At 38.7% G+C, this 27661-nt stretch overlaps 4 protein-coding genes across 5 annotated transcripts; 2 read left to right on the top strand and 2 right to left on the bottom strand.

Moving 5' to 3' along the window:
• Positions 1-620: 620 nt before the first annotated feature.
• LOC105137917 (putative disease resistance RPP13-like protein 1) lies at positions 621-11923 on the bottom strand. The gene is given in 5 exon segments (XM_011043867.1): positions 621-1323; positions 1426-1470; positions 1608-2787; positions 2790-2850; positions 8930-11923. Coding segments are annotated over 5 exon segments (3972 nt in total). The 5' UTR covers positions 11606-11923; the 3' UTR covers positions 621-1313.
• A 708-nt stretch (positions 11924-12631) lies between these two features.
• Positions 12632-17977, bottom strand: LOC105137913 (Early-responsive to dehydration stress protein (ERD4)). Its single transcript, XM_011043855.1, has 10 exons — positions 17626-17977; positions 17084-17224; positions 16611-16674; positions 16193-16405; positions 15360-15554; positions 14784-15082; positions 14324-14603; positions 13865-14146; positions 13487-13720; positions 12632-12903 (listed from the first exon to the last, which is right to left on the bottom strand). The coding sequence occupies exons 1-10, from the start codon at positions 17907-17909 to the stop codon at positions 12748-12750; spliced, it is 2148 nt and encodes a 715-aa protein (XP_011042157.1). The 5' UTR covers positions 17910-17977; the 3' UTR covers positions 12632-12747.
• A 1903-nt stretch (positions 17978-19880) lies between these two features.
• LOC105137912 (U-box domain-containing protein 44-like) lies at positions 19881-23941 on the top strand. Of its 2 annotated transcripts, XM_011043853.1 has the most exons (4): positions 19881-20429; positions 20654-21525; positions 21627-21927; positions 22175-23941. In XM_011043853.1, exons 2-4 carry the CDS (start codon positions 20734-20736, stop codon positions 23626-23628), a joined length of 2547 nt encoding a protein of 848 aa, XP_011042155.1. In that variant the 5' UTR covers positions 19881-20429; positions 20654-20733; the 3' UTR covers positions 23629-23941. The 2 variants fall into 2 exon arrangements, with proteins under 2 accessions (XP_011042155.1, XP_011042154.1); XM_011043852.1 differs by having other exon boundaries at positions 19881-21525.
• Positions 23942-24294: 353 nt separating this feature from the next.
• LOC105137911 (U3 small nucleolar ribonucleoprotein protein IMP4-like) lies at positions 24295-27640 on the top strand. Its single transcript, XM_011043851.1, has 9 exons — positions 24295-24508; positions 24587-24670; positions 24745-24854; positions 24991-25041; positions 25461-25604; positions 25699-25788; positions 26036-26142; positions 26949-27033; positions 27295-27640. The coding sequence occupies exons 1-9, from the start codon at positions 24397-24399 to the stop codon at positions 27391-27393; spliced, it is 882 nt and encodes a 293-aa protein (XP_011042153.1). The 5' UTR covers positions 24295-24396; the 3' UTR covers positions 27394-27640.
• The last annotated feature ends 21 nt before the right edge of the window (positions 27641-27661 follow it).

The raw sequence follows: 27661 nt of genomic DNA, 5'->3' as shown, positions 1-27661 counted from the left end.
TGATGGATAAAACATAGGTGACCTAAATCAGAATACAAAAAGGTTAGGGACTCATCTCCTGCTGACAGAAAGTTCAGGGTAGTTGTTAACCGATTAGCCTTTATGTCAAGCATCAATTTAACTCATGGCCGCTACAGGGATTGCAAAAGCAAGCAAAACATTTCCAGCTATAAAATCCAATACCCATCTAGATCAAATAAATATGATGGAGCAGTAAGCAAAAATTTGCCCACATGTATTGTTGCCCTCGTTCAGCTCCATCTACCAGTAAATCCCCGAATGCTTTTTTGATATTGTAATGCAATTCTTTTAAAGGGTTCGCAGTTTTTGGTGAATTCTAAATGATGCTGAAAGAACAGAAAATAACTTCAAAATTATTTCAAAAACATTTTTCTATGTAAGTTTCTATCTTTTTAACTAAACACTTTTCTGTTTTTTCCCGATCTTATAATACTAACCAAACTTAGTTTTCCTTTGACATGGCACTTGAAAGTTGATAAACTGCTTTTCATGTTTTCTAAACAACAGGAGGTAATTAAACTGCTTGTAGATTTCAACATGTTTTTGGTTCAAACAATTCAACAATATTCTTTCTTCAATAGCAAGACAAGCAACGGGGATGAAAGCAACATTTGTAGACAAAATTTGGAATTGAAAGATAATAATCCAATATATTGAAGCATGAGAAATAAGAGCAGCTGAATCAGTTGATAGGTTTTAAACCTATGTACAAGCATAATTCCACCAACTACAACAAAAGTGCTGAGCTAATTCGGAAACTGAAAAAATTGTCGCATGTTATTGCCACTGCTGTCTGGCAAACCATATCTTGTAATAGCTGTGAGACTAGACTGGATGAGTAAGCAAATGCTAGCAGATATGCTGACCAGGAATGCTGATAAGGCCAAGTACAACATGCAAGCTTCGTTTCCAGATTCGATGCTCAACTAGATTTGATATCATCTCCGAACTTTGTATCATATGCACCAGAAGACTCCCATAGAATTTTATACCAAGCACAGATCTTGGCTCTCTGACTCTCCCTAGAGCCTGGAAGCCGCCTCAACAACTATGAAAAATAGATGAGTCTGTTTTCGAAGGGAAGGGTCAGAAAGAAATCGGGTTAACTACTAGCATCATATGAAGAAATGAACAATAAACTGGAAATTGATCTTCTGACAAAAGACATCGAGTCTTTGATGCATATGAACCATGCTTCGGTCTTTGATGCTCTATGCTACCTTAAGGTTCCCGTTTCCTGCTCTGACTGTTGAAGCCAGGCAGCATGGACTTGGATTTAGAGTGAACTCGACTTATGATTCTCTGATGCAATAAGAGAAAACTTGAATAAGAATCAAGGAATTCACAGGGATATATATGATATGAACATTAAAAGTAACAAGCAGCAAAATATTTCTGACAAACCTGTAGACATGTAAAGCAACTCCATTTCTACGTCCGCCTCCACAGCTGGCCAATAGTAAATGTTAACTTAGACATACAGTAATTAATCCACTTGAGTAGGAAACATAAACCGAAGGGAGAAAATAAAATTAAGATCAGCGATCCCTCAATGTGTTGAATGGATGAAAGAAGAGAGACTCTACCAGTCTTCTGGTTCAATCCAGCGGCCATCAATCTTGATGTTGAGGAAATGAGAAATCTTGGGCCAATCTTCCCCATTCTCCTTCTCACACCTTTTTTCTAGCTGAGGGCATCCACTGATTTCAAAAGAATAAAGGGAGAAGGGGAGCCCCTTTTCAGGTATGGATTGGAGATTAGGGCATGTGTCAATCTTCAATTCTCTAAGACAGGTGAGGTGTAGAAGCCCGTTGTAGTCCAGAGATTTCAAATTTTCAAGGGACCGGATTTCAAGGGACCGAAGTTCTAAAGGCAGCAGCAGCCCGTCAGGGAAAGATTCCACATCTTCATTGTAAGCAATTATTAATTTTGAAAGAGAACATTGAAGAAGCAAATCCCATTGTGCACGGCTTGCAATGAGTTTATTGCAACTTTGGATGCAGAGTGTTTCTACATCAAGTGGCAAACCCCCTTCTGGAAATGACTCAAGTTCAGGAAGTCCTTTCAGTTCCAAATCCACAAGGGAAAAAATGAAAGACATTTGCTCAGGCAACGCCTTTAAATTTATGCAATCAAGTAACCTGATCTTTGTCAAATTCGGAGCAGATAACCCTCCTTTGGGAAAACAAACTAAGTTAGGACACCCCTGGATTTCCAAGAAACGGAGAGACCTGTTATAAGGCTTTTCATATGCTAAAAGAGAAATCAGATTCGGACAATTCTTGATTTTTAGAGTGTTTAAATTGGAGAACAACTCTAGCGGGAAACACTTGAGTAGGTCAAAATGATCTATTTCAATATTTTCAAACATCGAGGATAAGCAACCCATCAGCTCCAATTCCTTGACCAACGAATCTACGGAGTCCAATTTGCGAATCTCGAGTTCATACAATTCAGAAGGCAATTTCTCTAAACGCAGATCCCGAGAAGCATCATTTAACCAAAATCTGTTAATGATTGGATACCAAGGAAATGGGCCTCCAAGCTGTTGACAATCAAGGATGTTAAGTTCTGTTAAAGAAGGAAGGTGATGATTCGGCAATGCCTTCGTTAGGCTGTGGCAGCCTGATATGTGAAGCTCTCGAAGAAGAGGGAAAGCTTCCATGTTCTCATCAGAAATCCATTCATTCCATTGTGGCATGCTAACAAAAGTTAAAATCTCGAGGGATCCAAATGGCTCCTTCATGGATGTGCAGCTTCCATAAACTCGTGACCCACCACCACAACTCCTTCAAATTCCTGGATGCATAGTTCCTTTAAAGACCCTAACTGTTAAGGCTCTAGGCGCGGGGATGCGCCAACGAAGGCACATTGCCTAGAATTCGGCAGCGATGGACAGCGGCAGCCTTGCGTAGGCAGAAACGAATTCGGCAGGCAGCGTGCAATGGTCTATGCGAGTCGTTGAGCTTGCGACTTGGCATGGACATGGGAGCTTAGGTGATGGACCTTCTAAGTCAGCAGCTGACGCAGCAAAATAGGCAGTAGGGACTGCCATGCGGATAGGCAGAATATGGCTGTATCATTGGGGCAGAATGTGGGGAAGTGGCAGCTGAGTGGGGAAGGAAGTGCTCCACTATGTAAGCCACTAAGTTAATGGGAGAGCAAGTGCTCCACTATGCCCCGAAAATGAGAGATCATGGAGATCATGGGGAGTAAGTGCCCCATTATGGCCTGAAAAATAGGGATTATGGGTGAGCCTAGCAACTCACACTTGTCTATAAATAGGTTGCCAAGCCTCTGCTGTGTAGCATGCGATTTTGTGCATAGCACACACACTTGTATTGTGTAATCCTTTGTTGATGAGATAAATAAAGGTTGAGAGGTATTCTTGTAAACTTGTGTGCTTGCTTGTGTTTGTTCCTTTTATACGACTTGGAAATTGTGGGAACTTCATTGGGTGAGCGAAACACATAGTCGTAGGGAAACACGAGTGAAAAGGGGAGGCAAGGCTGAGTTTAGTTGGGACTAGACTGCCGCATTGGGTTGAATTGTGTTGCCAAAAATTTAACCCCGTGACAATTGGTATCAGAGCACGGTTGATTTTAACGTGCAGCAGAAGTCATGGAAGCTATTCGGGAACGGTTGATGCGTCTTGAAACCTTGATAGGGTTGAATGAGGAAGAAGACGAGGAACGTTCCATCATGGATCGCTTGAAGGATGCTATGGAATGCGCTGAAAGGTCTGAGAGCTTGTACATTTCTCTTGTGGCAGAATCAAGTGAAAGATTGGAAGCTGCCGAAGAGGCGATTGCTCTTCTGAAAAGGGCAGTGCGAAACACTCCTATTGGGGTAAGTACATCTAAGCCTAAGTTGCCTGAACCGAAGTCTTTTGGTGGAGCAAGAAGTTCCAAAGAACTTGAGAATTTCTTATGGGACATGGAGCAATACTTTAGTGTTGCTAAGATCGGCGTGGCTGAACAAGTGGATCTTACCTTGATCTATCTCACGGGTGATGCGAAACTTTGGTGGCGGACGAGAACCAAAGATGACTTAAGTGCTGGACGTCCAAAGATTGAGACATGGGATCGTCTCAAGCAGGAGCTAAAGGAGCAATTCCTTCCCAACAATGCGTCGTGGATGGCACGAGAGGAATTGAAAAGGCTCAAACATGAAAGGTCAGTTCGCGAATATGTTAAATCTTTCAGTTCTTTAATTCTCGACATCGAGAATATGTCCGAGGAGGACAGGCTGTTCAACTTCATGTCTGGGTTGCAAACTTGGGCGCAAGCGGAACTAAGACGACAGAATGTGAAGGATCTGTCCTCCGCTATTGCTGCTGCGGACAGTTTGGTTGATTTCAAATCAACTACTAGAGAGGGCTATACATCTGCCTCCTTCAAGGCTAAGGGAAGGAACAAGGAGGATAAGATGAAGAAGAAATTCGGTGGGGGTGCATCAAAGGCTACTGCCGCAGAGAAGGGCAAGGCCAAGTTTATGGGTGCACAAGGTAAGAGTCCGAAACCGAACTTTAGTTGCTTCATTTATGATGGACCTCACTTTGCGAGGGAATGCCCAAAGCGTGAGAAGTTGAATGCTATCCGGGCTGGGGGTAGCGATGAGGATGAGGGGGTAGTTACGCATGTCAATCCCATGCGTGTGATAAACTGCCTGGTAGCGGAATCGGGGGATGCGGCTGCCGAAACCTGCCCTGTCGAGGAAGACTTGGTGAGGATTGATACACTGCGAAAGGGAAAGTCAGGGGCTACGAACAACCTGATGTATGTGAGGATTGGGATAAACGGCAAAAACGTGAATGCTATGCTGGATTCAGGAGCAACCCACACGTTTGTGGCAGATCGGCTGGTGAAGGAACTTGGCTTGCGGCTGAGTGATAGCCATACATCTATAAAGGCAGTAAACTCGAAGGCACAGAGAATTGCTGGGATGTCTTATGACGTGCCGATAATACTGGATCAGTGGAGAGGTAAGCATGATGTGTTGGTCGTAAATCTTGAAGATTACGATATTATTCTTGGTCTAGATTTCTTACGAAAAGCCAAGATAGTTTTGATGCCCTATCTCAATGGAGTCATGATTGCAAGTGAGGGATGCCCATGTTTCGTCCCATGTTGCAATATCACAGCTGTGAAAGCGGTGAAAGGGGGGAAGAGCTTGGTCTCGGCAATTGCTCTTGACAAAGCATTGCGGAAAGGAGGGGAAGTGTTTCTTGCGACAATAGTTGATGAGAAGGCAGACTATTGTGGGGAGGTGCTAAATGAAATTGCTAGCATGCTGCAGCAATTCGAAGATGTGATGCCGCCTCAGCTACCGAAGAAACTCCCACCTAGGAGAAACATCGACCATCGAATTGAGTTGGTGCCGGGGACAAAGCCACCATCTCAAGCCCCTTATCGAATGTCGCCAATGGAATTGGCAGAACTGAGGAAACAATTGGAAGAGCTGATTGACTCGGGATTTATCCGCCCTTCCAAGGCTCCATATGGTGCTCCTGTGCTGTTTCAAAAGAAGGCGGATGGAAGCCTTCGCATGTGTCTGGACTACCGAGCACTCAATAAGGTAACAATAAAAAACAAATATCCTGTCCCTTTAATTCAGGATTTGATGGATAGATTGTGCGGAGCCTCTATCTTCACGAAATTGGACTTGCGATCGGGGTATTGGCAAGTGCGGGTTGCTGATGGGGATGAGCATAAAACTACTTGTGTGACGAGGTATGGCTCATACGAGTTTCTAGTTATGCCATTTGGCCTAACAAATGCTCCAGCAACATTTTGTAATCTGATGAATGATGTGCTATATGATTTCTTAGATAATTTTGTTGTAGTCTACTTAGATGACATTGTAATCTATAGTAGAAGCATTGAAGAACATGTAACTCATCTCTCTAAAGTCTTAAGTAGATTAAGAGAACATGAATTGTATGTAAAGAAGGAAAAGTGTGAGTTTGCAAAAGATGAAATTATGTTCTTAGGCCATTTAATTGGCGAAGGACAGGTGAAGATGGATCCACGGAAGATTCAAGCCATCGTTGAATGGACAGCACCAAAATTAGTCCCGGAATTGAGGTCATTTTTGGGGCTTGCAAACTAATACAGACGATTCATTGAGGGCTATAGCAAGAAAACAACTCCTCTCTCGGATCTTCTGAAGAAGAATCGGAGTTGGGAATGGACGATTGACTGCCAACTAGCTTTTGAGAAGCTGAAAACAGCGGTAGCGTCAGCTCTAGTTTTGGGGCTGCTTGATTTTGAGAAGCCATTTGAAGTGCATACGGATGCTTCAGATAGGGCCATTGGGGGAGTGCTAGTACAAGAGGGACATCCAGTTGCTTTTGAGAGTCGGAAGCTAACTGATGCGGAACAAAATTACTCGACGCATGAGAAAGAGATGACGGCAGTGGTGCACTGCCTAGGCATATGGAGAGTATATCTGTTGGGGTCAAAATTTGTGGTCAAGACTGATAATGTGGCGAACATATTTTTCAGGACACAGAAGAAATTGTCACAGAGACAGGCTCGGTGGCAGGAATTCTTGGCCGAATATGACTTTGTATGGGAGCACAAACCGGGGAGCCATAATCAGGTTGCGGATGCACTCAGCAGACGCGAAGTAATTGCTACTGTTCTTGCTATTGTTCAGGTGGAGTCGGACATGCTGGGACGACTTCGTCTAGCTGCTGGGGAAGATGCAGCGTACAAGAAAATGGTTGAGCTTGTACGAGAAGGGACAATACGGAGGTATTGGCTGGAACAAGACTTACTCTATGCAAAGGGGGGTCGAATCTTTGTGCCAAAGGGGGAGCTGCGAAAACACTTAATGACGGAGACTCATGATCCGCAATGGGCAGGACATCCAGGTAGAGAAAGGATGGTTGCTCTCTTGTCGCAGACTTATTATTGGTCGAAGATGGAAGACGATGTAGAACTTTACGTCAGGACTTGTCTTGTGTGCCAATAAGACAAGACTTTGCGGCAGCGAGAAGCAGGCTTATTACAGCCACTGCCGATTCCAGAGAAGCCTTGGGTGTCAGTTTCGATGGACTTCATTGTTGGCTTTCCAAAGGTGGATGGCATGAACACGATCATGGTTATCGTGGACAGATTCACCAAGTATGCGGTGTTTGTAGCTGCCCCTGTGGTGTGTACAGCCGAAGTGGCCGCTGATTTATTCTACCGCAACGTGGTGAAATACTTTGGAGTACCCTCAGACATTGTAAGCGATCGCGATGTGCGATTCACGGGTAGATTCTGGACAGCATTGTTCAACATGATGGGAACAAGGCTGAAGTTTTCGACTGCCAACCATCCGCAGACTAATGGGCAAACGGAAAGGATAAATGCTTTGCTAGAGGAATATTTGAGACACTACGTGACAGCAATGCAGCGAAACTGGTTGGAGTTGCTAGATAGTGCGCAGTTTTGCTATAATCTTCAAAAATCCTCGGCAACGGAAGCAAGTCCATTTGAGCTAGTTTTTGGGGCACAACCCCAAACTCCTGCCGAGATTGCAGTGCAGATATCTGGTGGGAAGAGTCCAGCGGCATACAGATTTGCGATGGAGTGACAGGAGCTAGTTGAGCAAGCTCAAGATAGTTTGCGGAAGGCAAGAAAGCGGATGCTCAAATATGCAAATCAAAAGCGAAGGATGCTGGAATTCAGTGTGGGTGACAAGGTGTTGCTCAAGTTAACTCCTCAAATTTGGAAGAAAATTGTGGGGACGTCGAAGCACCGAGGGTTGGTGCCAAGATATGATGGACCTTTTGAAGTCATTGAAAAGGTTGGGGCTGTTGCCTATAGATTGAAGCTGCCCGAACGGCTGAAGCTTCATCCCACTTTTCATGTAAGTTACTTACGGCCATTTTATGAAGACAATGAGGATCCTAAAAGAAGTAAGTCGCAACGAGCCCCTCCTACGATTCACAAGCAATTTGACGATGGTATCGTCAAGATTATGGATCATCGTCGACTTGGCCAACACAAAAAGAATCGGCGGACAGAATTCTTAGTGAAATGGAAGACGAATGAAGAGGTTTCGTGGGAGAAGGACACAAATTTGTGGCAATTTGAGGATCAAGTGCAAAACTACCTCACATCTATTCCGACGAGGACGTCAGACTCTTCTAGTGGGGGTGGTTTGTTAAGGCTCTAGACGCGGGGATGCGCCAACGAAGGCACATTGCCTAGAATTCGGCAGCGATGGACAGCGGCAGCCTTGCGTAAGTAGAAACGAATTCGGCAGGCAGCGTGCAATGGTCTATGCGAGTCGTTGAGCTTGCGACTTGGCATGGACATGGGAGCTTAGGTGATGGACCTTCTAAGTCAGCAGCTGACGCAGCAGAATAGGCAGTAGGGACTGCCATGCGGATAGGCAGAATATGGCTGTATCATTGGGGCAGAATGTGGGGAAGTGGCAGCTGAGTGGGGAAGGAAGTGCTCCACTATGTAAGCCACTAAGTTAATGGGAGAGCAAGTGCTCCACTATGCCCCGAAAATGAGAGATCATGGAGATCATGGGGAGTAAGTGCCCCATTATGGCCTGAAAAATAGGGATTATGGGTGAGCCTAGCAACTCACACTTGTCTATAAATAGGCTGCCAAGCCTCTGCTGTGTAGCATGCGATTTTGTGCATAGCACACACACTTGTATTGTGTAATCCTTTGTTGATGAGATAAATAAAGGTTGAGAGGTATTCTTGTAAACTTGTGTGCTTGCTTGTGTTTGTTCCTTTTATACGACTTGGAAATTGTGGGAACTTCGTTGGGTGAGCGAAACACATAGTCGTAGGGAAACACGAGTGAAAAGGGGAGGTAAGGCTGAGTTTAGTTGGGACTAGATTGCCGCATTGAGTTGAATTGTGTTGCCAAAAATTTAACCCCCGTGACACTAACTGTCCAAGTGGAGGTAAAGAGGTGCAATATGCACATTTGAAGAGATCCAACACTACTATATTTGAGAAAGAAATGTCTGCTATCCAATCTGGAAACCTTGTACCTCCATAACCACCAACATAAAGACTAGTCACACCTGTATAGGGCTGTAATTTATCAAGAACGTCTCTTTGGTGCTGCGAGTCATCAACATCGCCATCCCATCTCAACTCGAACACTTTAACCTGTTTCATACCCTTCAAATTGGCTTCCAAAGCATCTTGAGCGTCCACAACATTTTGAAGACCCCAAATCGTTACTCCCCCTTGTAGATGTTGAAACTTGCCCAACTCTATAATGCTAGAACCACTCTGTCTTCCCAGAAAAAAATCACTCAGTGTTTGGAGCTCTGTCAATCTATCCATCTGTGAAGGCATCTTCGACAGCTTTGTTCCTAAAATATCAAGGTTTTGCAAGTTGATTAAGCTTGCCATATCAGCTGGCAACTCCGTAAGTTTCTTGCATTGCTTCAAGATTAAAGTTCGTAAGTTATACAATCCACTCATGGATGCAGGTAACCTTTCAATTGCTGTTTTCGTAAGATTCACATGTCGTAAGCATTTCAAATTTCCTATTGAATCAGGCAACTCAAAAAGCTCTTCACAATCTTCCAAGATCAATGTTTGCAGATTATACAAACAACTCACAGATGCAGGTAACAGTTTGATTGCTGTTTTCTTGAGATTCACATATCGTAATTGCTTCAGATTGCCAATTGAATTAGGCAATTCAGCAACCCCTTTGCAATCTTCCAAGATTAGCGTTTGCAAATTGTACGCAGCACTCACAACTTCAGGGAACTCTTCTATTGATGTTCCCCAAAGGTTCAGATATCGCAGATGCTTTAACATTCCCATTGAACTAGACAACTCAGCTACGCTAGAATAGCGAGACAAGGATAGCACTCGTAATCGTCCAAGTCTAGGTAATAAATAACGTGTTAGGCCATCTTCAAACCGGTTGTCTTCCCACTGCTTTGGCAACGGTAGAAAAGTGCGCAAATGTTCAGCTCCATGGATTCCTACGAATTTTTTAAGGGAATCAAATGACTTTGGTACATATGAGAAATGACGAGCCTTAGCTGCAATCTTGTTTGAATCATCATCCTCCAACAGGAAGCAAAACTCCCCCGCCACAGAGTTGGCCAAATCATTAATGAGGTCGTGCATAATAAACAATGATAGATTGTCACTAGAATATCGTTGAAAAAATGACCTGGAAACAAGATCATCAAAGCACTCGCCACCTACATCTTCAATCTCCTCATCTCCTTAGAGTGGGACAAGAAAACCCTCTGCCATCCACAAACGTACTAAATCATCCTTGTTGAATCTATAATCTTTGGGAAATAGCGCACAATACGCAAAGCATTGCTTCAGTGGGGCAGGAAGGTAATAGTAGCTCAGTCTTAAAGCTGGAAGAATCGGATCTTTCGGCAAAGTCCACATGTCACTCTTCAACACTTTCTTCCAATCTTTTGCGTCTCTTTTGGAGCGTAGGAGACCCCCAAGAGCTTTTGCAGCTAAAGGTAGGCCATTGCACTTTCTTACAATTCCTCTGCCAATTTCTTCCAAGTCTGGACATGCACCAGAACTTCCATCATCAAATGCCTGTTTTGCAAAAACCAACCAGCAGTCGTCTTCAGTTAATTTCTGCAGATGATGTGTTGGAACAGTTGACTTGACCGATGCTACACTATCATTGCGCGTTGTAACGACGATCTTACTCCCTTGTCTCACAGACTTTAAAGGTGTCAATAAAGAATCCCACTGATCTTGATTCTCACACCAAACATCATCTAAAACAATCAGCACTGTTTTCCCTGCTGTTCTCTTCTCTACCTCATTGTGAAGCTGATCTGAAGTCATGTTATCACAATTCAGTGAACCGACCTCTTGAAGCATATCTTTGATTAACTTGAAAACATCAAATTCCTCCGAAACAGAGACCCATACCTTCAGATCAGACCGCTCTTGAACTCTGCTATCATTGTAGATAAGCTGAGCAAGAGTGGTTTTACCAACCCCACCCATACCCACTATAGGAATCACATCTAGCTTGGCATCTTCAGATAACATCAACTTCATTATGGCTTCCTTATCATCATGCCTACCAAAAACCCCAGATCCATCCACCAGAGAAGTTGTTGGTATTTTGTATGAGAAGGGTTGTTCTCCGATACCCTCTTTCAGTCCAAGAGCATCCTTTTGCTGTACTAAATATTCAAGCAGCTCAAGAATCTCCTCTAACTTAGCTCCCATCTCTTCCTTCTCTTCCTGGACTGTTTTACGAGAAGATAAAAAGCCTCTAACCTGATAAGTGCTGGTTTGAGAGCCAGCTTCAACATCCAGTCTCAAGCCTTCATAAGCAACCTCATCCAAGAAGTCCTCTGCTTCATAAACAGCATCTTTGAGCTCGTCAAGCCACTCTTTTACAAACGAGTCACTGATCTGCTTCTTTTCAGCATCATTGAGCACCTTATTAACAGTAATCATCAGTATCTTCAACTTCTTCAGCAGCCTATCATTTAGTTTTTGGCATTTAAAGAAGTCAACAACCTGGCGAGAAGCCAATCTATCAAACAAAACCTGGAGGGAAGCCGAAAGAAAAGCTCCACCTACCAAAGCAGCAGCCATGGTTTGATCTGCACGTAGTACTGTTTGCAAAACGGGTGCAGAGAGAATCAAAGCAGGAAATGGTGATAGAGAAAATGAACAAGAAGAAGAGAGATTAGGATTAACTTTGCTTGACAAACCAAGAAACTGCCTTCTAGTTTCTTTTTATTTACTATTATTAAACCAGAAAGCGTGTTTTCTTCCGCTAATTTCCATGTCGGATCCCTATGGACTTTAAATATTATCCATGCAGTTCATTTGGTTAAAAAGGTTTTGACTTTGTGTTGGTTTCTTGCCTGGATTTATGAGCTGGAACTTCGGAGTGAATATCTAAGATAATTTATTATACACTGGACAAATGTAAAAGTATAATACTGTAAGATCATTTTAAAAAAGTATTTAGTTTCGATTGATGCATAAACTTGATTAGAAAAGACTCCTTGCAAAGTCAATATGCCAGTTCAAAACCAAATACATTGAATAATAATTTAAGAGATTTCGTTTGCAAGGAGCTTATCATTTTATGATCAAGTCGCGTTTTCCATATTTCAAAAGGCATTCGGTTTGGGTTCAACTCAGCCATGTTTTAAGCTTCAACGCCACGGCTAATGCCTATCTTCCAGGAATAACCAAAATGGGGTGGCCCTTGACTCGGCTTAGGAGCTGGATCAGCAGGTCCATGGTCCAACCCTAGACTATTGACTGAACGTCTGAACATCTGGTCAGCTTTTTAAAGGAAAAGACTCCATCTTGCTATTACTCCGTTCATGTTCTTCGTTAAACGCAAACACTTGGGGCGTACCTCAAGAACTCTTTCATTAACACTCACACCCCACCTCTACACTAAACTCAGCAAACCTCATAAAGAACATGAGTTAGAAGGAATCATTAGCACTAAACAAAGGAGTTTCTTATAATGAGCCAAACAAACTGAGACTCGACCAATCAATTTGTTTTTATTCAAAAGAATGTTGTTTCAATTTTATTTTTTTTTGAAAATTTATTTAGGTTGACTTGCTGACCAAGAAGAGAGGAGAAATTCGAATCTCACTACAAAAATGTGAGCCAAAGTGTAAATAAGCGTAATAATTTTTCGGAAAACTCAGGTGAATGTACTCGAAAGTACAAGAGAGAGGAAGAAAATGAATTGCAATGTTAAGATATCACAATGAAGAAACCAATGGCTGCGAGGAAGTAGACTTTGATGCCAGGAAGTTTGCTGATTGTAAAGTGGGCTGACAATATGCACTTCTGGCATTCTCACAATTTATTTCCATCTTACCGAACTTCCTATCTAGTTCATCATGTTCAACCGCATCCTGAACATAAAAAGACAAAGTATTGACGTTGTCAATAAGATTCAGCATATATAGCTTAGTTGGAAAGCTACTCCATTATGTAATAACAAAATCAAATTATGCCTAAACAATTTGAATCCATATCATTTCAATTTTATTTGGCTCCGAACACCACTTCCTCTGCCAGACATGTTAGCCAACCGATTGGACAAATGCCATTGAGGAAAAATGTAATTTGACATCGAAAACCATATAGTCCAAGTATGCTTAGAAGTGTTAGAAAGGAATATAAAACTATTTTTGAAACTTTTCGGAATAGTTTAAGTTTTTTTATTGAATTAATTTTTTAATGTGATATCAGATCCAAATAATTAGGAGTTTTTAACTCAGTATTTTTATTTTATCTAATAAAATTAAACATAAAATAATGATTATACAAGTTTAAAAAATAATATAAAATTTCTTTGAAGACTCACTCACTCAAGCTTTTAACTTAAACTTGTTTTTCAACTGAAGCAAAGAGAAATGCGAGAATGGATTTTAAACAACTGCAGTATACAGCCAGTATAATGATGTAGGAAACATTAAGAGAACAAATACATACCTTAACAGAATAGTGGTGAAATGTAGGAAGAAAACGTATCTTGCAGTACTCATTGAACATTATAGTAAGCAGTAAGAGTGGAATTGTGGCTATGGAAGCAGAAGGTTTTGACTTCAGCCCAAAAAGACCAATCATGGTGATTTGCATAAGAACGATTCCGACGAATATATAATGATGAACGTATGGCCAATACTGTCCGCATGTATCATAAGCAGTTTCGTAAACATCTTCAATCTGCTAACCATGTTGACAAAAATCCTTGATAAGCAAGCGAAACGACTATACAAAGGCAAGGAAAGAAATCATAGGAAAGGACATTTAACATGGTTGGGGAATTAACATTGCTGAAGGGAAATAAAACTAGCGCAGAAACTTAACCTGGTTGACATATACAACGTAGCCTAGATAGAAGTAGCCAACAAGAAATGGAAGCAGCAAAGGAGCGACAACTGCATATACCATACCAATTAGTATTGATAGGGAGACTGAAGGGATGATTCTAAAATAGGGCAATGAATAAAGGTAAGGATTTTCCTCGTCTCCTGATCCGCCAACTGTGTGTGATTTCACAGCATCCCAAACAAGCAAGCCGGGCTGAAGGATTTCCAAAGAAAATCCTGACAACCCATCTGTTAAGATGTATGTCACGAAAAAATCAGCCTGGAAAAAGAACAGATTAGCAGTCAAGCGGAGCCTGCAAGTTCATAAATTCATATTAGCTAAGAATTGTTTGCATCATATGCCAGGGAAAAAGAGAATTGTGGTACATAGCATATAAACTCAAGTAAAAGCATCAAATAATACACCAACTAATTAGATTAAGGCAACCTAGCTTACTTGAGAAGAGACAGCACTGGCAAGATGACTAGGAATAGTCCTAGGGTGGGTCAAATATTCTCCAAGTTCATCAAGTAGGGATCCTGATATCAAGCTCAAAAAGAAAACATTTCCCACGAGAAAGTAGAAAACCATATTGCAAGTTTTAATCTCCTCCTTGCTCTTTGAAATCGAACCGCCTAATTTAGCCATGCCAAGCATTGCAAAGGGAACAACATATATAAAGCCTTTGAGAATGGCACTTGGAAGATACCCTGTAATAATGGAGCTTAATCCTGGTCTATTGCAGAACAAGAACAATATGTCAGAGAGTTATACAGAACTCTGAGAAAGAGTTCAAACATTCGATTAGTATTCTGTTAAGTGATTGCTTAAAGTTTATAATAGATGCGAAAACTAAATATTTCTTAAAGCATAAATGCCAAAAAAACAAAATTGGAATTGGAATTGGAATCCTCACATTAGCTCCATAGCCATGGCTGGGGGGAACCATTTCTTAAGTTTCTCTAGTTTAGCGATTCCTTGAACAGCTGTAACTGGGACTGCAAAGAAAATTGTGAGGAGAGATGCTGCAACAACGACCCCGATCTTGCAAAGTGGCAAAAACTTAAAGGGAATTTCCAGACTCCTCCATGATACATCCCTTGGTTCTGGAGCCATTTCCGTGATCCATATGAGTGGATGGTAGTGCTGTTGAGTTTGGGAAACTAATGCTGCACCACGTCGGGACTTGAATGTAACAAAGGCAACAGGCAACTCCTAGAAAAATGAAAACAGCTCAAGTTTTAATGGTTAACTAATAACCAAATGTGAGACATGAAGCATGTAAACTTTTCATGAATCGCATTTATGATACATCGTTGTTAAAGATGCAAAGTATAATGCAAGGCAAAAACAAGGCATGTATCTGCATGGCTGTTTCGAATACCATTATAAATTGAGCTTCTAGAAGTCCCCACAGTTAATACTTGACAGATGAAACATATTCCAACTTCAAACTTGATACAAGCATCCATGTAAATTTCTCTGAAGTTACCTTTCCTTTCAGCATACTTTCGTTCTGTAATTGACGAATCTTATGAACAATTTTTTGCTGCTTTTCCTCAAACAAAGCTATTTTCACATCATCTTCTTGAGATACATCTAAGAGTAAGCTTTCCTTGTCGCGTTTCTTAACTGTGAGCTTTCCTCTCAGGTCCTCTATCTTTCTCGCAACATATTTTGCTTGGTGCTGCATACAACAAAATCAGAGGAACCAAGCAGAATTGAGATGAAGAATGTCTTATAATAAGCAAAGACAACTAAAAATCTTTCAGCGTGCAATAACGAGCATGCTCACTTGAAAGAACTTAAATCATTAAAAGCATGGGTTGATGAAAATGTTATTGATAGTGCATAACGTTGGTCACTTTTCAATACCTTCTATGGCAAACTTTGAGAGAAATTTAGAAACATTCTACCACGTAGGAAGAACGTTCATGCTTTACATTTCATTGTAGTTCCGCAAATCTACGAAACAGTAGTTATCTACGAATCCCATTCTGAAATTTTTTTTGCGCATTGCATACCTCATCCTAAATTCATAGTTTCAGTTGCATAAATGCCATAGGGGGCAGAAAAAATAGAAACTCCCCTGAGCTACCAGAGCTTGACATCTAATATCAAGTGTCAGGCAAACCTCAAAGGATATCATGTTTCCATAGTAATGTATTTTTTACAAGAACTATATCGTGACAGTCTAAGGCATATAATATCTTTGATTATCATACAAAGCATATATAATAACATAGAGCAGCTAAACTGCCGAGAATGAGAATGAAATAGAGCCAACGCATTAGTGTACGAAATTCCAAGTTGTTCAAACCTTACCAACAGATCTTCGATATCTTTTCCATCATATATCATCTGATAAGAACAGTAACTGTTAGGATGATGTTTAGAGAAGAAGTGATCAACAGAGCACCCATAAGCTTTGTGTTCATTGCAGAAGGGCATTTGCCGAACAAGAACATTAAACCGATCAGGTTGATGCCTTAGGTTCCGAAGTAGTTGGATCCGTTTAACCGAAATTCCGTCATATTCCTGAAGATGAAATGATGTAGGAAAACACCTCAAATTTCAACTTATCTTGAATGTAAAAGACCAAGAAGCAACGTTATTATCGCAATGATCGATCCACCATTACAACGTGGATATAGTTCTGTTGATAATAAACAATAACATGCAGTAAGTGGATTTTAAAAAAGTAGTATTCTACATTTGTGAATACATAAACCGAAAAACTAACCTTGTACAACAGATATAATCCATAAAATGATATCAACCACAAGCACGTAAAATGCACCCAAAGCCTGTGGAATGAAGAAAACTTGGTAAATCAATTGAGTATGTGAGCTATAAAGCAGTCAATTGGAAGATAAGCCTAACACAAAATGCCAGTACTGCTATTCATATTCAAACACATGTAACCAGTAACAATGTAGACATGAACATCAAGTATCTTGTATGCATACATGAATGCTTCATATCTAAGTCGTAAAAAACGTAACAGTTTTAGAATTCAGCTTGGTGAAAGAAGTTCATTGAATTTGCAAAATGACAGGTTTCTTTCTTTCTTTTTTCCCCTGCAGAAACAGCAGTTTGTATACAAACTAATAGTTGCTTAGACAGACTTCGAGTTTTAGACAGACAATATGCAAAGTAGCAAAATATTCTATCCTCTCAAACCTGAACAACCATAAGCAAGATGGGAAACCCAACCTGTTCGAACCTGCACTAATATTTGATATTGTGAAAGGATCCATGGAATGGTAGATGCTAGATTGTTCATCTTGGTCACCGAAATTGATTGGCACAAGTACCACTAATCCAATAAGAGAACAAATTCCAAAGAAATATATCCTGCAAAGCAAACCATAAGATGAGTAATTTTCAAGAGCATATTCAAGAAATAGATCCTCATTCTTGGAAAACAAAAACTTCAGAATTCATTCCAATATGATAATATGCATAAAAACCAAAATAAATAAATGTAAAATGGTGCTCCATGAGATCGAAAGATTGCTCTAAAATCTTTCCTGTGTAGTTTATTTAACATAAATCAGAATTTTTCCAAGCTTTCTTATCTTGATTCTGTCAAGAAAGTACTGAAAATTTTCCCATCACTTTCTAATTACTTCTCATGCCTATTCAAGAACAAAAATTTTCAAATTTGTCAAGGACATACTCGAGTCCAAGAAACATTAAGACTGGAGTTCATGGGCAAAGTTTAAAACACAAGAGCACAAAAGAAGAAAACTAACCCAAATTTGAAGAGTCTGATAATGATGAGAGCATCAAGGCCTCCAATATCAAGAACTTCATCTTCAGTGACTCGAAAAGCACGAGGAATCCAAGCAACTGAAGGGAGAAAGCGGGAAAGAGGGAAAGACTGCTCAAAGTGAACATTGTGTCGTTTGGAGAGGCGACGGGCGTAGTAAATGGAGGCATTAGAAGGTTGTTTCTTGAAAATGGAGAAGAGGGAGAGAACTATGAATGCCAAGCCAAAGTTAATGGCTGCCGATGCAGTAAGACTTTCTGGATTCATTTTGATCACTCAGATTCAGACTCACTACCTATGGCCAGAGTGGTTTTTAAGGAAGGGATGGGGAGAGAGGAAAGAGGGCCAGGTTTGGGTTGTACGTGGCATGGATGCATGTAAAGGAGGCAAAGTAGATGGGATGAGCGTGCGCAACCGCCTTAGCTTGCATGAATTTTATTAGTTTTGAGATTTTGTGTTAAGTTTGGAATTATTATGAGAAAAAACCTAAAAGAAAATATTATAAGATAAAACCATGTGTATTAAATTTTGTTTAGCTTAGTAGGGTGATTTAAGAAACTTATATTTAGGAACCTGATTCTGAGTTTTAAATTGAATACACAAAACAAAAAAAACTTGTTAGGTTTTAGATTTTTATCGACTTAATTAACTAATTAAATTAGTTAAAATCAACTTTGATAATTTTTAAAAAAATATAAAATGATTTTTTGACTAAATTTTTTAATTCGATTTGATTGATGGTGTTTAATTTTATATCATTTTAAATCAAAATTTTTTTTTTTTTCTAGTCAAAATTTTCATCCTATCTATTTTTTTATTTCTTAAAATTAAAAAAATAAAATGAAATGGAAAAGAATATAAAATGGGTGAAAAGAATGAAGTTATAAATGAATAGGGAAGAGTAATTTTTAAATAATAATTTATAAAACTAGAAGTACGAATAAATTATCTTGGGTAAACTTAGGGACTAAATTATAATTAACTCTAAGATTTATTCATTTTCTTTACTCTCTTTTTTTATTCGATGCCATTTAATGCTGATGGGCTAAAAAACATGTTTGGGCTCAATTGATCTGGCAAGATAGCCCACATAAACTCTACAAAGTGGACGATGAGGCCCAGAATAATTTCTAGATAGGCCGTAATGACCCAAGAAATTGAGGTGGCTTAAGAAGTTAAAATTGGTGGGCGAGAGATCACGCGTGCTCCAGCTGTGATGCTCGTCCGTTTATATTAAAATAATCCTTATAAAAAGCTACATATTTTTCTACTTTTTTTATTATATTTAAATGACTCAAAACTTTTCTGAGTTTTGGGTTATATTAAACTTAACCTTTGGATTTTTTAATATCTTAAACTATTTTTTAAATAAAATTCAGGCTTCTCTGCCTAAGTTTTCGTCCCTCATTTTTTTTAATTTTAAATTACATGTTTTTATAATATATGTCATGTTTGTAAACTATCATCTACAATAATAAAATTTAATAAAAATATGTTTTTTTAAAATAATTTAAAATATACAAATAAAAAATAAATAAATTACTAACTAGTAAGTTTTTCTTTCTTTTTGCCATCATAAAATATATAAGGAGTATATAAACTTTAAAATAAGTATATTTTTATTTATTTGAACTTTTAAACATTTCACTCACACTAAAAATATATATTTGTAAAAAAATTATTTTTTTTATGTGAAATTGAATATTTGATAATATGTAAGGAGTATATTTACTTTTCCATAATGCCTTCAAAGGTATTTGAGTGGGTAGAAAGCTATACAAAATTAAATTGTCATCGTAGCATGATGTAATGGATTAAAGAAAATGAAAAACTTATTTATTAATTAACCCAAAATTTTGATTAGTATTGTAACAAATGCATTAATTTTTACTTTTAAAGATTTATTTTTAAAAGTAAAAAGTTGATGTAATCAAATTTAGATAGTTTAATTGTTTAATTTTTCACTTAATTGATTTGATAAAATTTAAGTTAAATATGATTTGATCAACTACAAGTTTTTTTTTTAATTATTATTATTCAAAAAGATATTATTTTATATTTTTAACTTTTTACACGAATGATGACATATTTTTTTAATTTAAAACAAAAACAAAATAACTCGTTTTAGGATATGATCTTATGACACATGGGTTAACGTGACCAGTCCATCACCGAGCCTCAGCCTGGGTCAATTCTGACGACGATGCTCTCCATAGGCAACCTCAACTGTAAGGGAGTGGCTTGACCTGGATCCCACAGAGGCAAAAGTGGATAAAGAGAAGAACAAAGGGATGGCAGGGCAGCCATGAAGGAAATCTTTGGAGCTTTTAAATGCAATTTCGAGACAAGCAATGTAAAACAGACCGGAAACTGTGTTGTTGTTTTCTCAGTTGACTTAGTCTTCTCTAACCTCATTAAATTTTACCAGGAAAAAAAGAAAAAAGAAAAAAGAAACTTACCGGAAACAGCAGCGGCCTTTTACGCATCAGGGAAGAAGTCAGAACCCTTGACACCGACCCTTTAGATGCCCTTCTCCACAACACTCCAAACAAGAAATTAATCTCCAATCCCTTCACACTCACCAACTAGATATTTTCGACGGTTGTCCAAAATGTAAAGGAACACGACAAGTAGCTGAAACCAAGAAGCACTTGTGTTCCAGGTCCTCGGTCTTTGTTAATGTATATTACTTGTAGATCCCGTCCAAGAAGAATTTAACCATGGAGGAGGAAACTTCTTTTGTGGAATTTTCAGTCAGTCTTCCCAGTTCTTGATTCTCTTCTTCAGGTTCATAGTCTTATTCGTTTCTTTTACCTCTGGATTCTGAATTTTCTTGCTTTTGAATTCTTGTTCTAGTACATAAGACTAGCTGTGTACGTGTTTGTGTGTGTAAATATATAGACAACCACGTGTGTGTGTGTGTGTGTGTGTCTTGTTATTTTCAGGCTCAGTTTCTGTTCAGTTCTTTTGATTTCTTAGTACCTACACACTTCCTCTGTCAAATTCTGTAGATTTCTTGAGTTTTGGTTGGTCACTTCTATAGTTACAAACCTTAAATACTCTCTCTCCACATACCTGATACAAGAAAGAAATGGAAAATCCTGATAGCAGAAGCATTTCTGAGATTGAATCAGAGCAACATGCCTCAACAGAAGAGGTGCTATCACTTGCTAAGAACTCAGAATTCGATAGAGAAATATTTACTGAATTTGCAGTTCTACTAGACAAGTTCACACCGGTTCTTGTAGCAATAAAGGATAATGAGAAACTCATGGACAGACCGCCAGTCAACAAGGGAGTTGAATCCATAGAGAAAGAGCTTACTCGAGCTAATAAATTAATTGAAGGAGCTTGTTCAAGATCACCCATTAAGCAAATTGAGGTTGTTACTCGAGAACTTGGGAGATCATTAGGCCTTGTGCTTTTTGCAAGCATTGATGCATCCACAGAAGTTAAACAAGATATTGCAGCATTGCACAGAGAATTGATGAATGTGAAGTTTGATATCAGTTTTACACCAAGTCCAAGTCCAAGTCCAAGTCTCGGCTCAAGCCCTCGTGTAATTCATGGTCCAAGACCAAGCAAAGAATCCGGGTTCGTAAGTGAGCAGGGCGCTTTTATTAATGAAATTGAGGAGGAAAAGATTAGTCTTAGCATTGATGATGTAGTGTTACAACTCAAGTACGGTAATGATGAAGAATTCAGGCTTGCACTTTTGGTCTTAAGTGATTTTATTAGGGATCAGGTAATTGATAAAGAGTGGATCCATGAAGAAGATATTATTCCAATTCTGTTTAATCGGCTAGGCTCGAGCAAGCCTCACAACAGGTTAACTATCATCCAGATACTGAGAATTCTCGCCTTGGACAATGATGAAAACAAGGTGAATCATATGAGAAATGTTTTAAATTTTCTACATAATTTTGATTGCAAGTTTAAGAATTTCTACTTTGCAGCGATCTCACGTTGTCCGGTAATCTGCAGGAGAAAATGACAGATGTAGTCTGCTTGTCAGGGTTGGTGAAATCTTTGGCGCGTGATGCCGATGAAGGGAGGGAAGCTGTAGGACTGTTGTCAGAACTCTCAGATATTTCTGCAGTTAGGCGACGAATTGGAAGAATTCAAGGATGTATTGTTATGTTAGTCACCATGCTTAATGGGGATGATCCAACTGCTTCTCGTGATGCAGCAAAGTTGTTGATTGCACTGTCAAGCAATACTCAAAATGTGCTTCATATGGCTGAGGCTGGTTACTTCAAACCTCTAGTTCATTGCCTGAATGAAGGTAATATTAAAGCTTCCTCTCGCTTAATGCATGTTCTGTAGCATAGTTTTCGTGTTCAGAACTGTGGATGTATTTGATGTTGTTCGATGTGCCTTTTGAGTGAAAAGGCATTTGGGATTTTTGCGAGTTGTGTGAATTCTCAATTGAAAATCGATATCAAGTCTGAGCTTGATTTCTACCAATTTTTTATACCTTTCAAGCCCCTTGTTGTCTAAATATAATCATCTTTTTTTATATATATATATAGGCTCTGATATGAGCAAGATCCTCATGGCAACAGCAGTTTCAAGGATGGAGCTCACAGATCAGTGCAGAGCCTCCCTTGGTGAAGATGGGGCAGTTGAACCCCTTGTCAAGATGTTTAAATCTGGAAAACTTGAAGCCAAGTTATCTGCTTTAAATGCATTACAAAATTTGTCGAACTTGACAGAAAATATAAAACGTTTGATCAGTTCAGGTATTGTATCACCCCTGCTCCAGCTACTGTTCTCCGTGACATCTGTCCTTATGACACTCAGGGAGCCAGCTTCTGCAATACTTGCAAAGATTGCTCAATCAGAAAATATTCTGGTTAAACAAGACGTGGCCCAGCAGATGCTCTCGCTTTTGAATCTTTCCAGTCCAGCGATTCAGTATAATCTTTTGCAAGCTCTAAATAGTATCGCATCCCACTCTAGTGCATCCAAAGTAAGAAGAAAAATGAAGGAAAATTGTGCAGTCCAGCTTCTTTTACCCTTTCTGACAGAAAGCAACATCAAAATCAGAAGTGCTGCATTAAATTTGCTTTACACCCTTTCTAAAGATTCACCAGAAGAGTTCATGGAACAGCTTGGAGAATCCTATCTTATCAACATAGTGAATATCATCTCATCATCAACATGTGAGAGTGAAAAAGCTGCCGCAATCGGCATAGTAAGCAATCTTCCTGTTAGCAATAAAAAATCAACAGAAGTACTGAAAAAGTTACATTTTCTGCCCATTCTGATCTCTCTAATGAGTTCAGGTGCATCAACATCAACATCAACAAAAACATGGTTAGAAGAGAGCATTGCAGGCGTACTTATTCGCTTTACCATTCCTTCTGATAAGAAATTGCAGCTTCTTTCAGCAGAACTAGGGGTGATTCCTATCCTTTTGAAGCTGCTAGCAAGTGAATCATCAGTAGCCAAGTGTAGAGCAGCAATCTCACTCGCCCAACTATCGCAGAACTCAGTAGCTCTTCGAAAGTCCAGAAAATCACGGTGGACATGTATGCCTCCTTCCGCAGACACTTTCTGCCAAGTCCATGATGGCTATTGTGTCGTTAAAAGCACATTTTGTTTGGTCAAGGCCGGTGCTGTCCCTCCACTGATCCAAATATTGGAAGATGAAGAGAGGGAAGCTGATGAAGCTGTCCTCAACGCCCTCGCAACTCTCTTGCAAGATGAAATCTGGGAGAGTGGAAGCCTCTACATGGCCAAAACGTCTGCTGTCCAAGCCATAATAAGAGTGTTGGAATCAGGAACTGTAAAGGCTCAAGAAAAAGCACTATGGATATTAGAGAGAATTTTTAGCATTGAAGAACACAGATCACAATATGGAGAATCTGCTCAAGCTGTCCTCATCGATCTTGCACAAAATGGCCATCCAAGATTGAAACCCACAGTTGCAAAAGTATTGGCACGGCTTCAGCTATTGCAAGATCAATCTAGTTACTTTTAAGCAGTGTTATTAAATCTGGTCCGGATTGGGTTTCAAGAAAAAACAAGTAGCAGTTGATCCAATCAAACTTAGATTATCGGGTAGATCAACTCACAACTCAATCATTAAAAAAAAATCAAAATTAATATCTCTGTATTCAAGAGAGAATTTACATCGAGTGAGTATTATGTCGTGCATGTCATTTTTTTTTTAATGATTTTATACACATTATTTCATTCACTTTTATTCCCTTGATGTATTTAGAAATAATCTTTTTGTATGGATTAAGCAATTATTTTTTGATATTATAAAAATTATGGTTCTGATTTCTGTATTTGCATGGCTGCCATTAAAAGTACTTTCATAATGCTTTGTCGATGTCTTATGATTAATTTTTTTTAAAAAAAAACTTAAGAAATAAATTTATAAATCCTGATCTAACAGATAAACTTGAAATTTAATTTAATTGAGGTTTTATTTTGAATTAGATATTTTTTTGAAATTAAAATGATATTATTTCATATATCAAATTCAAAACAACGTGTTAATTTGTGGATTCAGAGTTAACCCAACCAATCTACTTTTAGTTTAATTTATAAATATTCAATATTATCACACACTCGAGTTCGAATCCCGTAAACCCATCTCAAATCTTCAACACGACATGTCGTTTACATAAGACATTAATAAAATAGAAACAGTGTCGTTTAGACCGAGCGCCATCTTCCTCCTCTATTTCACTAAGCAAAAACCCTAACAAAAACCCTAAATTTCTCTCTCTATCTAAATATGCTCCGTCGAAACATCCGATTAAGAAGAGAGTATTTGTACCGAAAAAGCTTAGAAGGCAAAGAACGTTTACTTTACGAGAAGAAACGCAAAATCAAAGAAGCCCTAGCTGGTTCCAATCCTCTTCCCTTTTTTTTAATTAATTAATTTAATAAAAAAACAGATTTTTTTAATTAATTAATTTTTACAGAGGGAAAACCGATTCCTACTGAGCTTCGAAACGAAGAAGCCGCTCTTCGTCAAGAAATTGATCTTGAAGATGAAAACACCGCAAGTAAGCTTCCTTTTTATATATATAATTTCTTATTTAATTTTTAGTTAATTATTTTATTGTTTGCATAATTTTAGTACCGAGGAGTCATATTGATGACGAGTATGCGAAAGCGACCGAACGAGACCCGAAAATTTTATTGACTACGTCGAGGGATCCGAGCGCTCCTCTTACTCAGTTTGTTAAGGTAATTTGTTAGGTTTACGCGTTGAATTGTGTTGAAAAAATTAATTATGAAATATTATGTTGTTTTGAATGTGTTAAACACATGGATTTGTTTTGTTGAGAATTTGATTCGGATGGTTGGGCGGAACCTTTCACAGGAATTGAAGTTTGTGTTTCCAAATGCAGAACGAATCAATCGTGGTGGTCAGGTTAGTGAATTAATATGTTAAGTTTATGCTCGGAGTTGTGCTCCTCCCTTGCATCTAAAGGTGGGACTCAAGAATTATTTTCATGGTGAGTCTGATGTTTTTGTGGGATGGAGCAGGGCAGCTATTGGTATAACTAATAATTTCTCTTTCAAGATACTGACTTGGGGTTAAGAAGATGGTTTGGCATTTGTGTTTTCGCATTTAATGATTTACGTAGAGATGGTGAAGAAATGGGTGGTTAATAGAATGATTTACGTAGAGATGGTGAAGAAATGGGTGGTTAATAGAATTTTGTTGTGTGAGTGTATAGAGGACGTTGAGTTTTGTTAAAGCCTGCGAGTCTAGATTTTCTTGGCTGTGTAGGAGATTGAATCTGTGTGATATGTTAGTGACTTTTTTGAAAAAATGCTCATTTGCAGGTTATATCTGAGATTATTGAAAGTTGTCGGGCACATGATTATACTGATGTGATTTTGGTGCATGAGCATCGTGGTGTGCCAGATGGTTTGGTTATATGCCACCTACCATTTGGTCCAACTGCTTACTTTGAATTGCTCAATGTGGTAAGTAGTTTGGTTATTCTTACATTTTTTGGGAGTATTCATTGGGCTAATGTCTTGGGGAATTTTGTATGCTGATTAAGTGTCCTTATTGTAGGTTACTAGACATGACATTAAGGACAAGAAAGCCATCGGAACTATGCCTGAGGCCCACCCACATTTAATTCTTAACAATTTTAAATCCAAGGTATTAATTTCTCATTCCCTGAATGTCTATTCTTCAGTTTTGGAGTTTGACTTCTTCGTGTGCAACTGGTGGTCATTTGAAGATTTGATAGACAATTAACAGCCTTGAGTTAGCTTGTTGCTTTTGAAAGAAATGGAAATTGTGCTATTTAACCAGTACATAACCAATTCAAACAATTGCTTTATTACTTAAACGTTTTAACCTGTGGATGGTTCCATTGTGGAATTTCTTTTGTTGATATTGACAGCTGGGAGAAAGAACAGCAAATATTCTAAAACATCTTTTCCCTATGCCAAAGCCAGATACAAAACGCATCATTACTTTTGCAAATCAATCTGACTATATCTCCTTCAGGTTGGTTCCCTGTTCTAGTCCATGAAAGATTCTTGTTTCAAGCCAAATGAGGACAATTTGAAACAACTTCCATGATGTCTTATTTTATGCCATTATATTGTAATTGCATGGGTACCTTTGCTTGGAGTTGCTTGGGATACCTGTCTTAAGATCAGCTTGTTTATGTTTGTGAAAGACCTCCAAGTAGACCTCATCAAATAGCTTATCTACATTGTTAATTTGTTGTGGAAAACAATGGTTTTTTTTTTTTAAAAAAAAATCCCGTAATGATGCTTTAGTCCTAGCAAATGACAGGAGGCAGCAGTCATAAGCAAGTTGCCTTCTGCTCTACTAGCTCTTACATCACTTTGTGTTGGGGGGAATAGCAATGATGTTTGACGTTGGAAAGTATTCAAATTTATCAGAAAATATCCTGAGTTGACTAACAGAGTGTATATTTAAAGATTGAAAGCTTTGAAAAATATTCTTGAATTACTTGGCCTACGACATAACATGTATCCTGATAAAAAAAGGAGAAAAATCAAAATAAAAAAAAATAAAAAATTTGTATTGTTAGGTCCAAACATGGTCAACCTGGTTACTGAATAGGAAGAGGGTATATATGCACAAACCATTACCTGTAATATTATTTTCCTGTCATGTGTTTGGTTATCTCAAGTCTGAACATTTTCTTCCAGTTGGCTATTGTGTTTTCTGTTTGCTAGCTGTTAATTAGCGAAATTCATCATCTTTTTTGTACCGAACTGATCACCTTTTCTTCATATGCAATATGCTTTGGCTGATTTTTTTTATTTGGTATTGTTTAGGCATCATATTTATGAAAAGCATGGAGGCCCTAAGTCTGTTGAGCTCAAAGAAATTGGTCCACGTTTCGAAATGCGGCTTTATCAGGTATCTCTAATATCAATTAGTTCAATTTTTTACCTCGCCTAAGATTTCTTGCCTCGAAGTTAGAAATGGCTTCCGTGATATTCTAATTTTATTTTTCCGTGATAGAGAAATTGTAGGCATCCAGAATCTGATTGATATCAGTTATTGGCAAAACATTATTACATCACTTATATAGCCTCTGCAATGCCTTCTGATATTATTACTTATCGTCAGTGTAATTTTTGGATTATTGATGTTTCTGTTTCTACATTGGCTCTGCAGATAAAGTTAGGGACAGTGGATCAGACCGAAGCACAAAATGAATGGGTGCTGAGACCATACATGAACACAACAAAGAAACGGAAGTTTATTGGAGATTGACATGAGCCTCAGGAACTAATCTCGAACTTTGTACCCTCATTTCTTCTGTGTCTTGGCAATTTTGGCATCAAATATGTGCACGAGTCTATTTATATTTGCTCCTGTTTAAGTTATTTTCCCCATCGAATGAGTACATATGTATCTGTGCTCTCTCTTGAACACTTCAAGCCATTAACCAAGACATTTACACGCCCTTGTCAATTTTTTTTTTATGAATTCATGGAGATTTTCGTATTTCAGCAACAAATGATGATCGTATGGCATGAAA

Source organism: Populus euphratica, unplaced genomic scaffold (genome assembly GCF_000495115.2).
Source record: "Populus euphratica unplaced genomic scaffold, PopEup_1.0 scaffold70.1, whole genome shotgun sequence".
In the NCBI taxonomy this organism is placed as follows: Eukaryota; Viridiplantae; Streptophyta; class Magnoliopsida; order Malpighiales; family Salicaceae; genus Populus; species Populus euphratica.
This window is presented reverse-complemented; position numbering and strand designations above follow the sequence as displayed.

Bases quoted from the DNA above. Each gene is read 5' to 3' on its own strand.
- LOC105137913 (XM_011043855.1), bottom strand. From the start codon at position 17,909: ATGAATCCAGAAAGTCTTACTGCATCGGCAGCCATTAACTTTGGCTTG. The intron at 16,675-17,083 runs GTTGGGTTTCCC...TTCATTCCACAG, and splicing joins ATTAGTGCAGGTTCGAACAG to GCTTTGGGTGCATTTTACGT. The intron at 13,721-13,864 runs GTTAAGTTTCTG...CATGGTTAGCAG, and splicing joins ACGTTGTATATGTCAACCAG to ATTGAAGATGTTTACGAAAC.
- LOC105137912 (XM_011043853.1), top strand. From the start codon at position 20,734: ATGGAAAATCCTGATAGCAGAAGCATTTCTGAGATTGAATCAGAGCAA. The intron at 21,526-21,626 runs GTGAATCATATG...GGTAATCTGCAG, and splicing joins TGGACAATGATGAAAACAAG to GAGAAAATGACAGATGTAGT. The intron at 21,928-22,174 runs GTAATATTAAAG...ATATATATATAG, and splicing joins AGTTCATTGCCTGAATGAAG to GCTCTGATATGAGCAAGATC.
- LOC105137911 (XM_011043851.1), top strand. From the start codon at position 24,397: ATGCTCCGTCGAAACATCCGATTAAGAAGAGAGTATTTGTACCGAAAA. The intron at 24,671-24,744 runs GTAAGCTTCCTT...GCATAATTTTAG, and splicing joins TGAAGATGAAAACACCGCAA to TACCGAGGAGTCATATTGAT. The intron at 25,789-26,035 runs GTATTAATTTCT...TGATATTGACAG, and splicing joins TTAACAATTTTAAATCCAAG to CTGGGAGAAAGAACAGCAAA.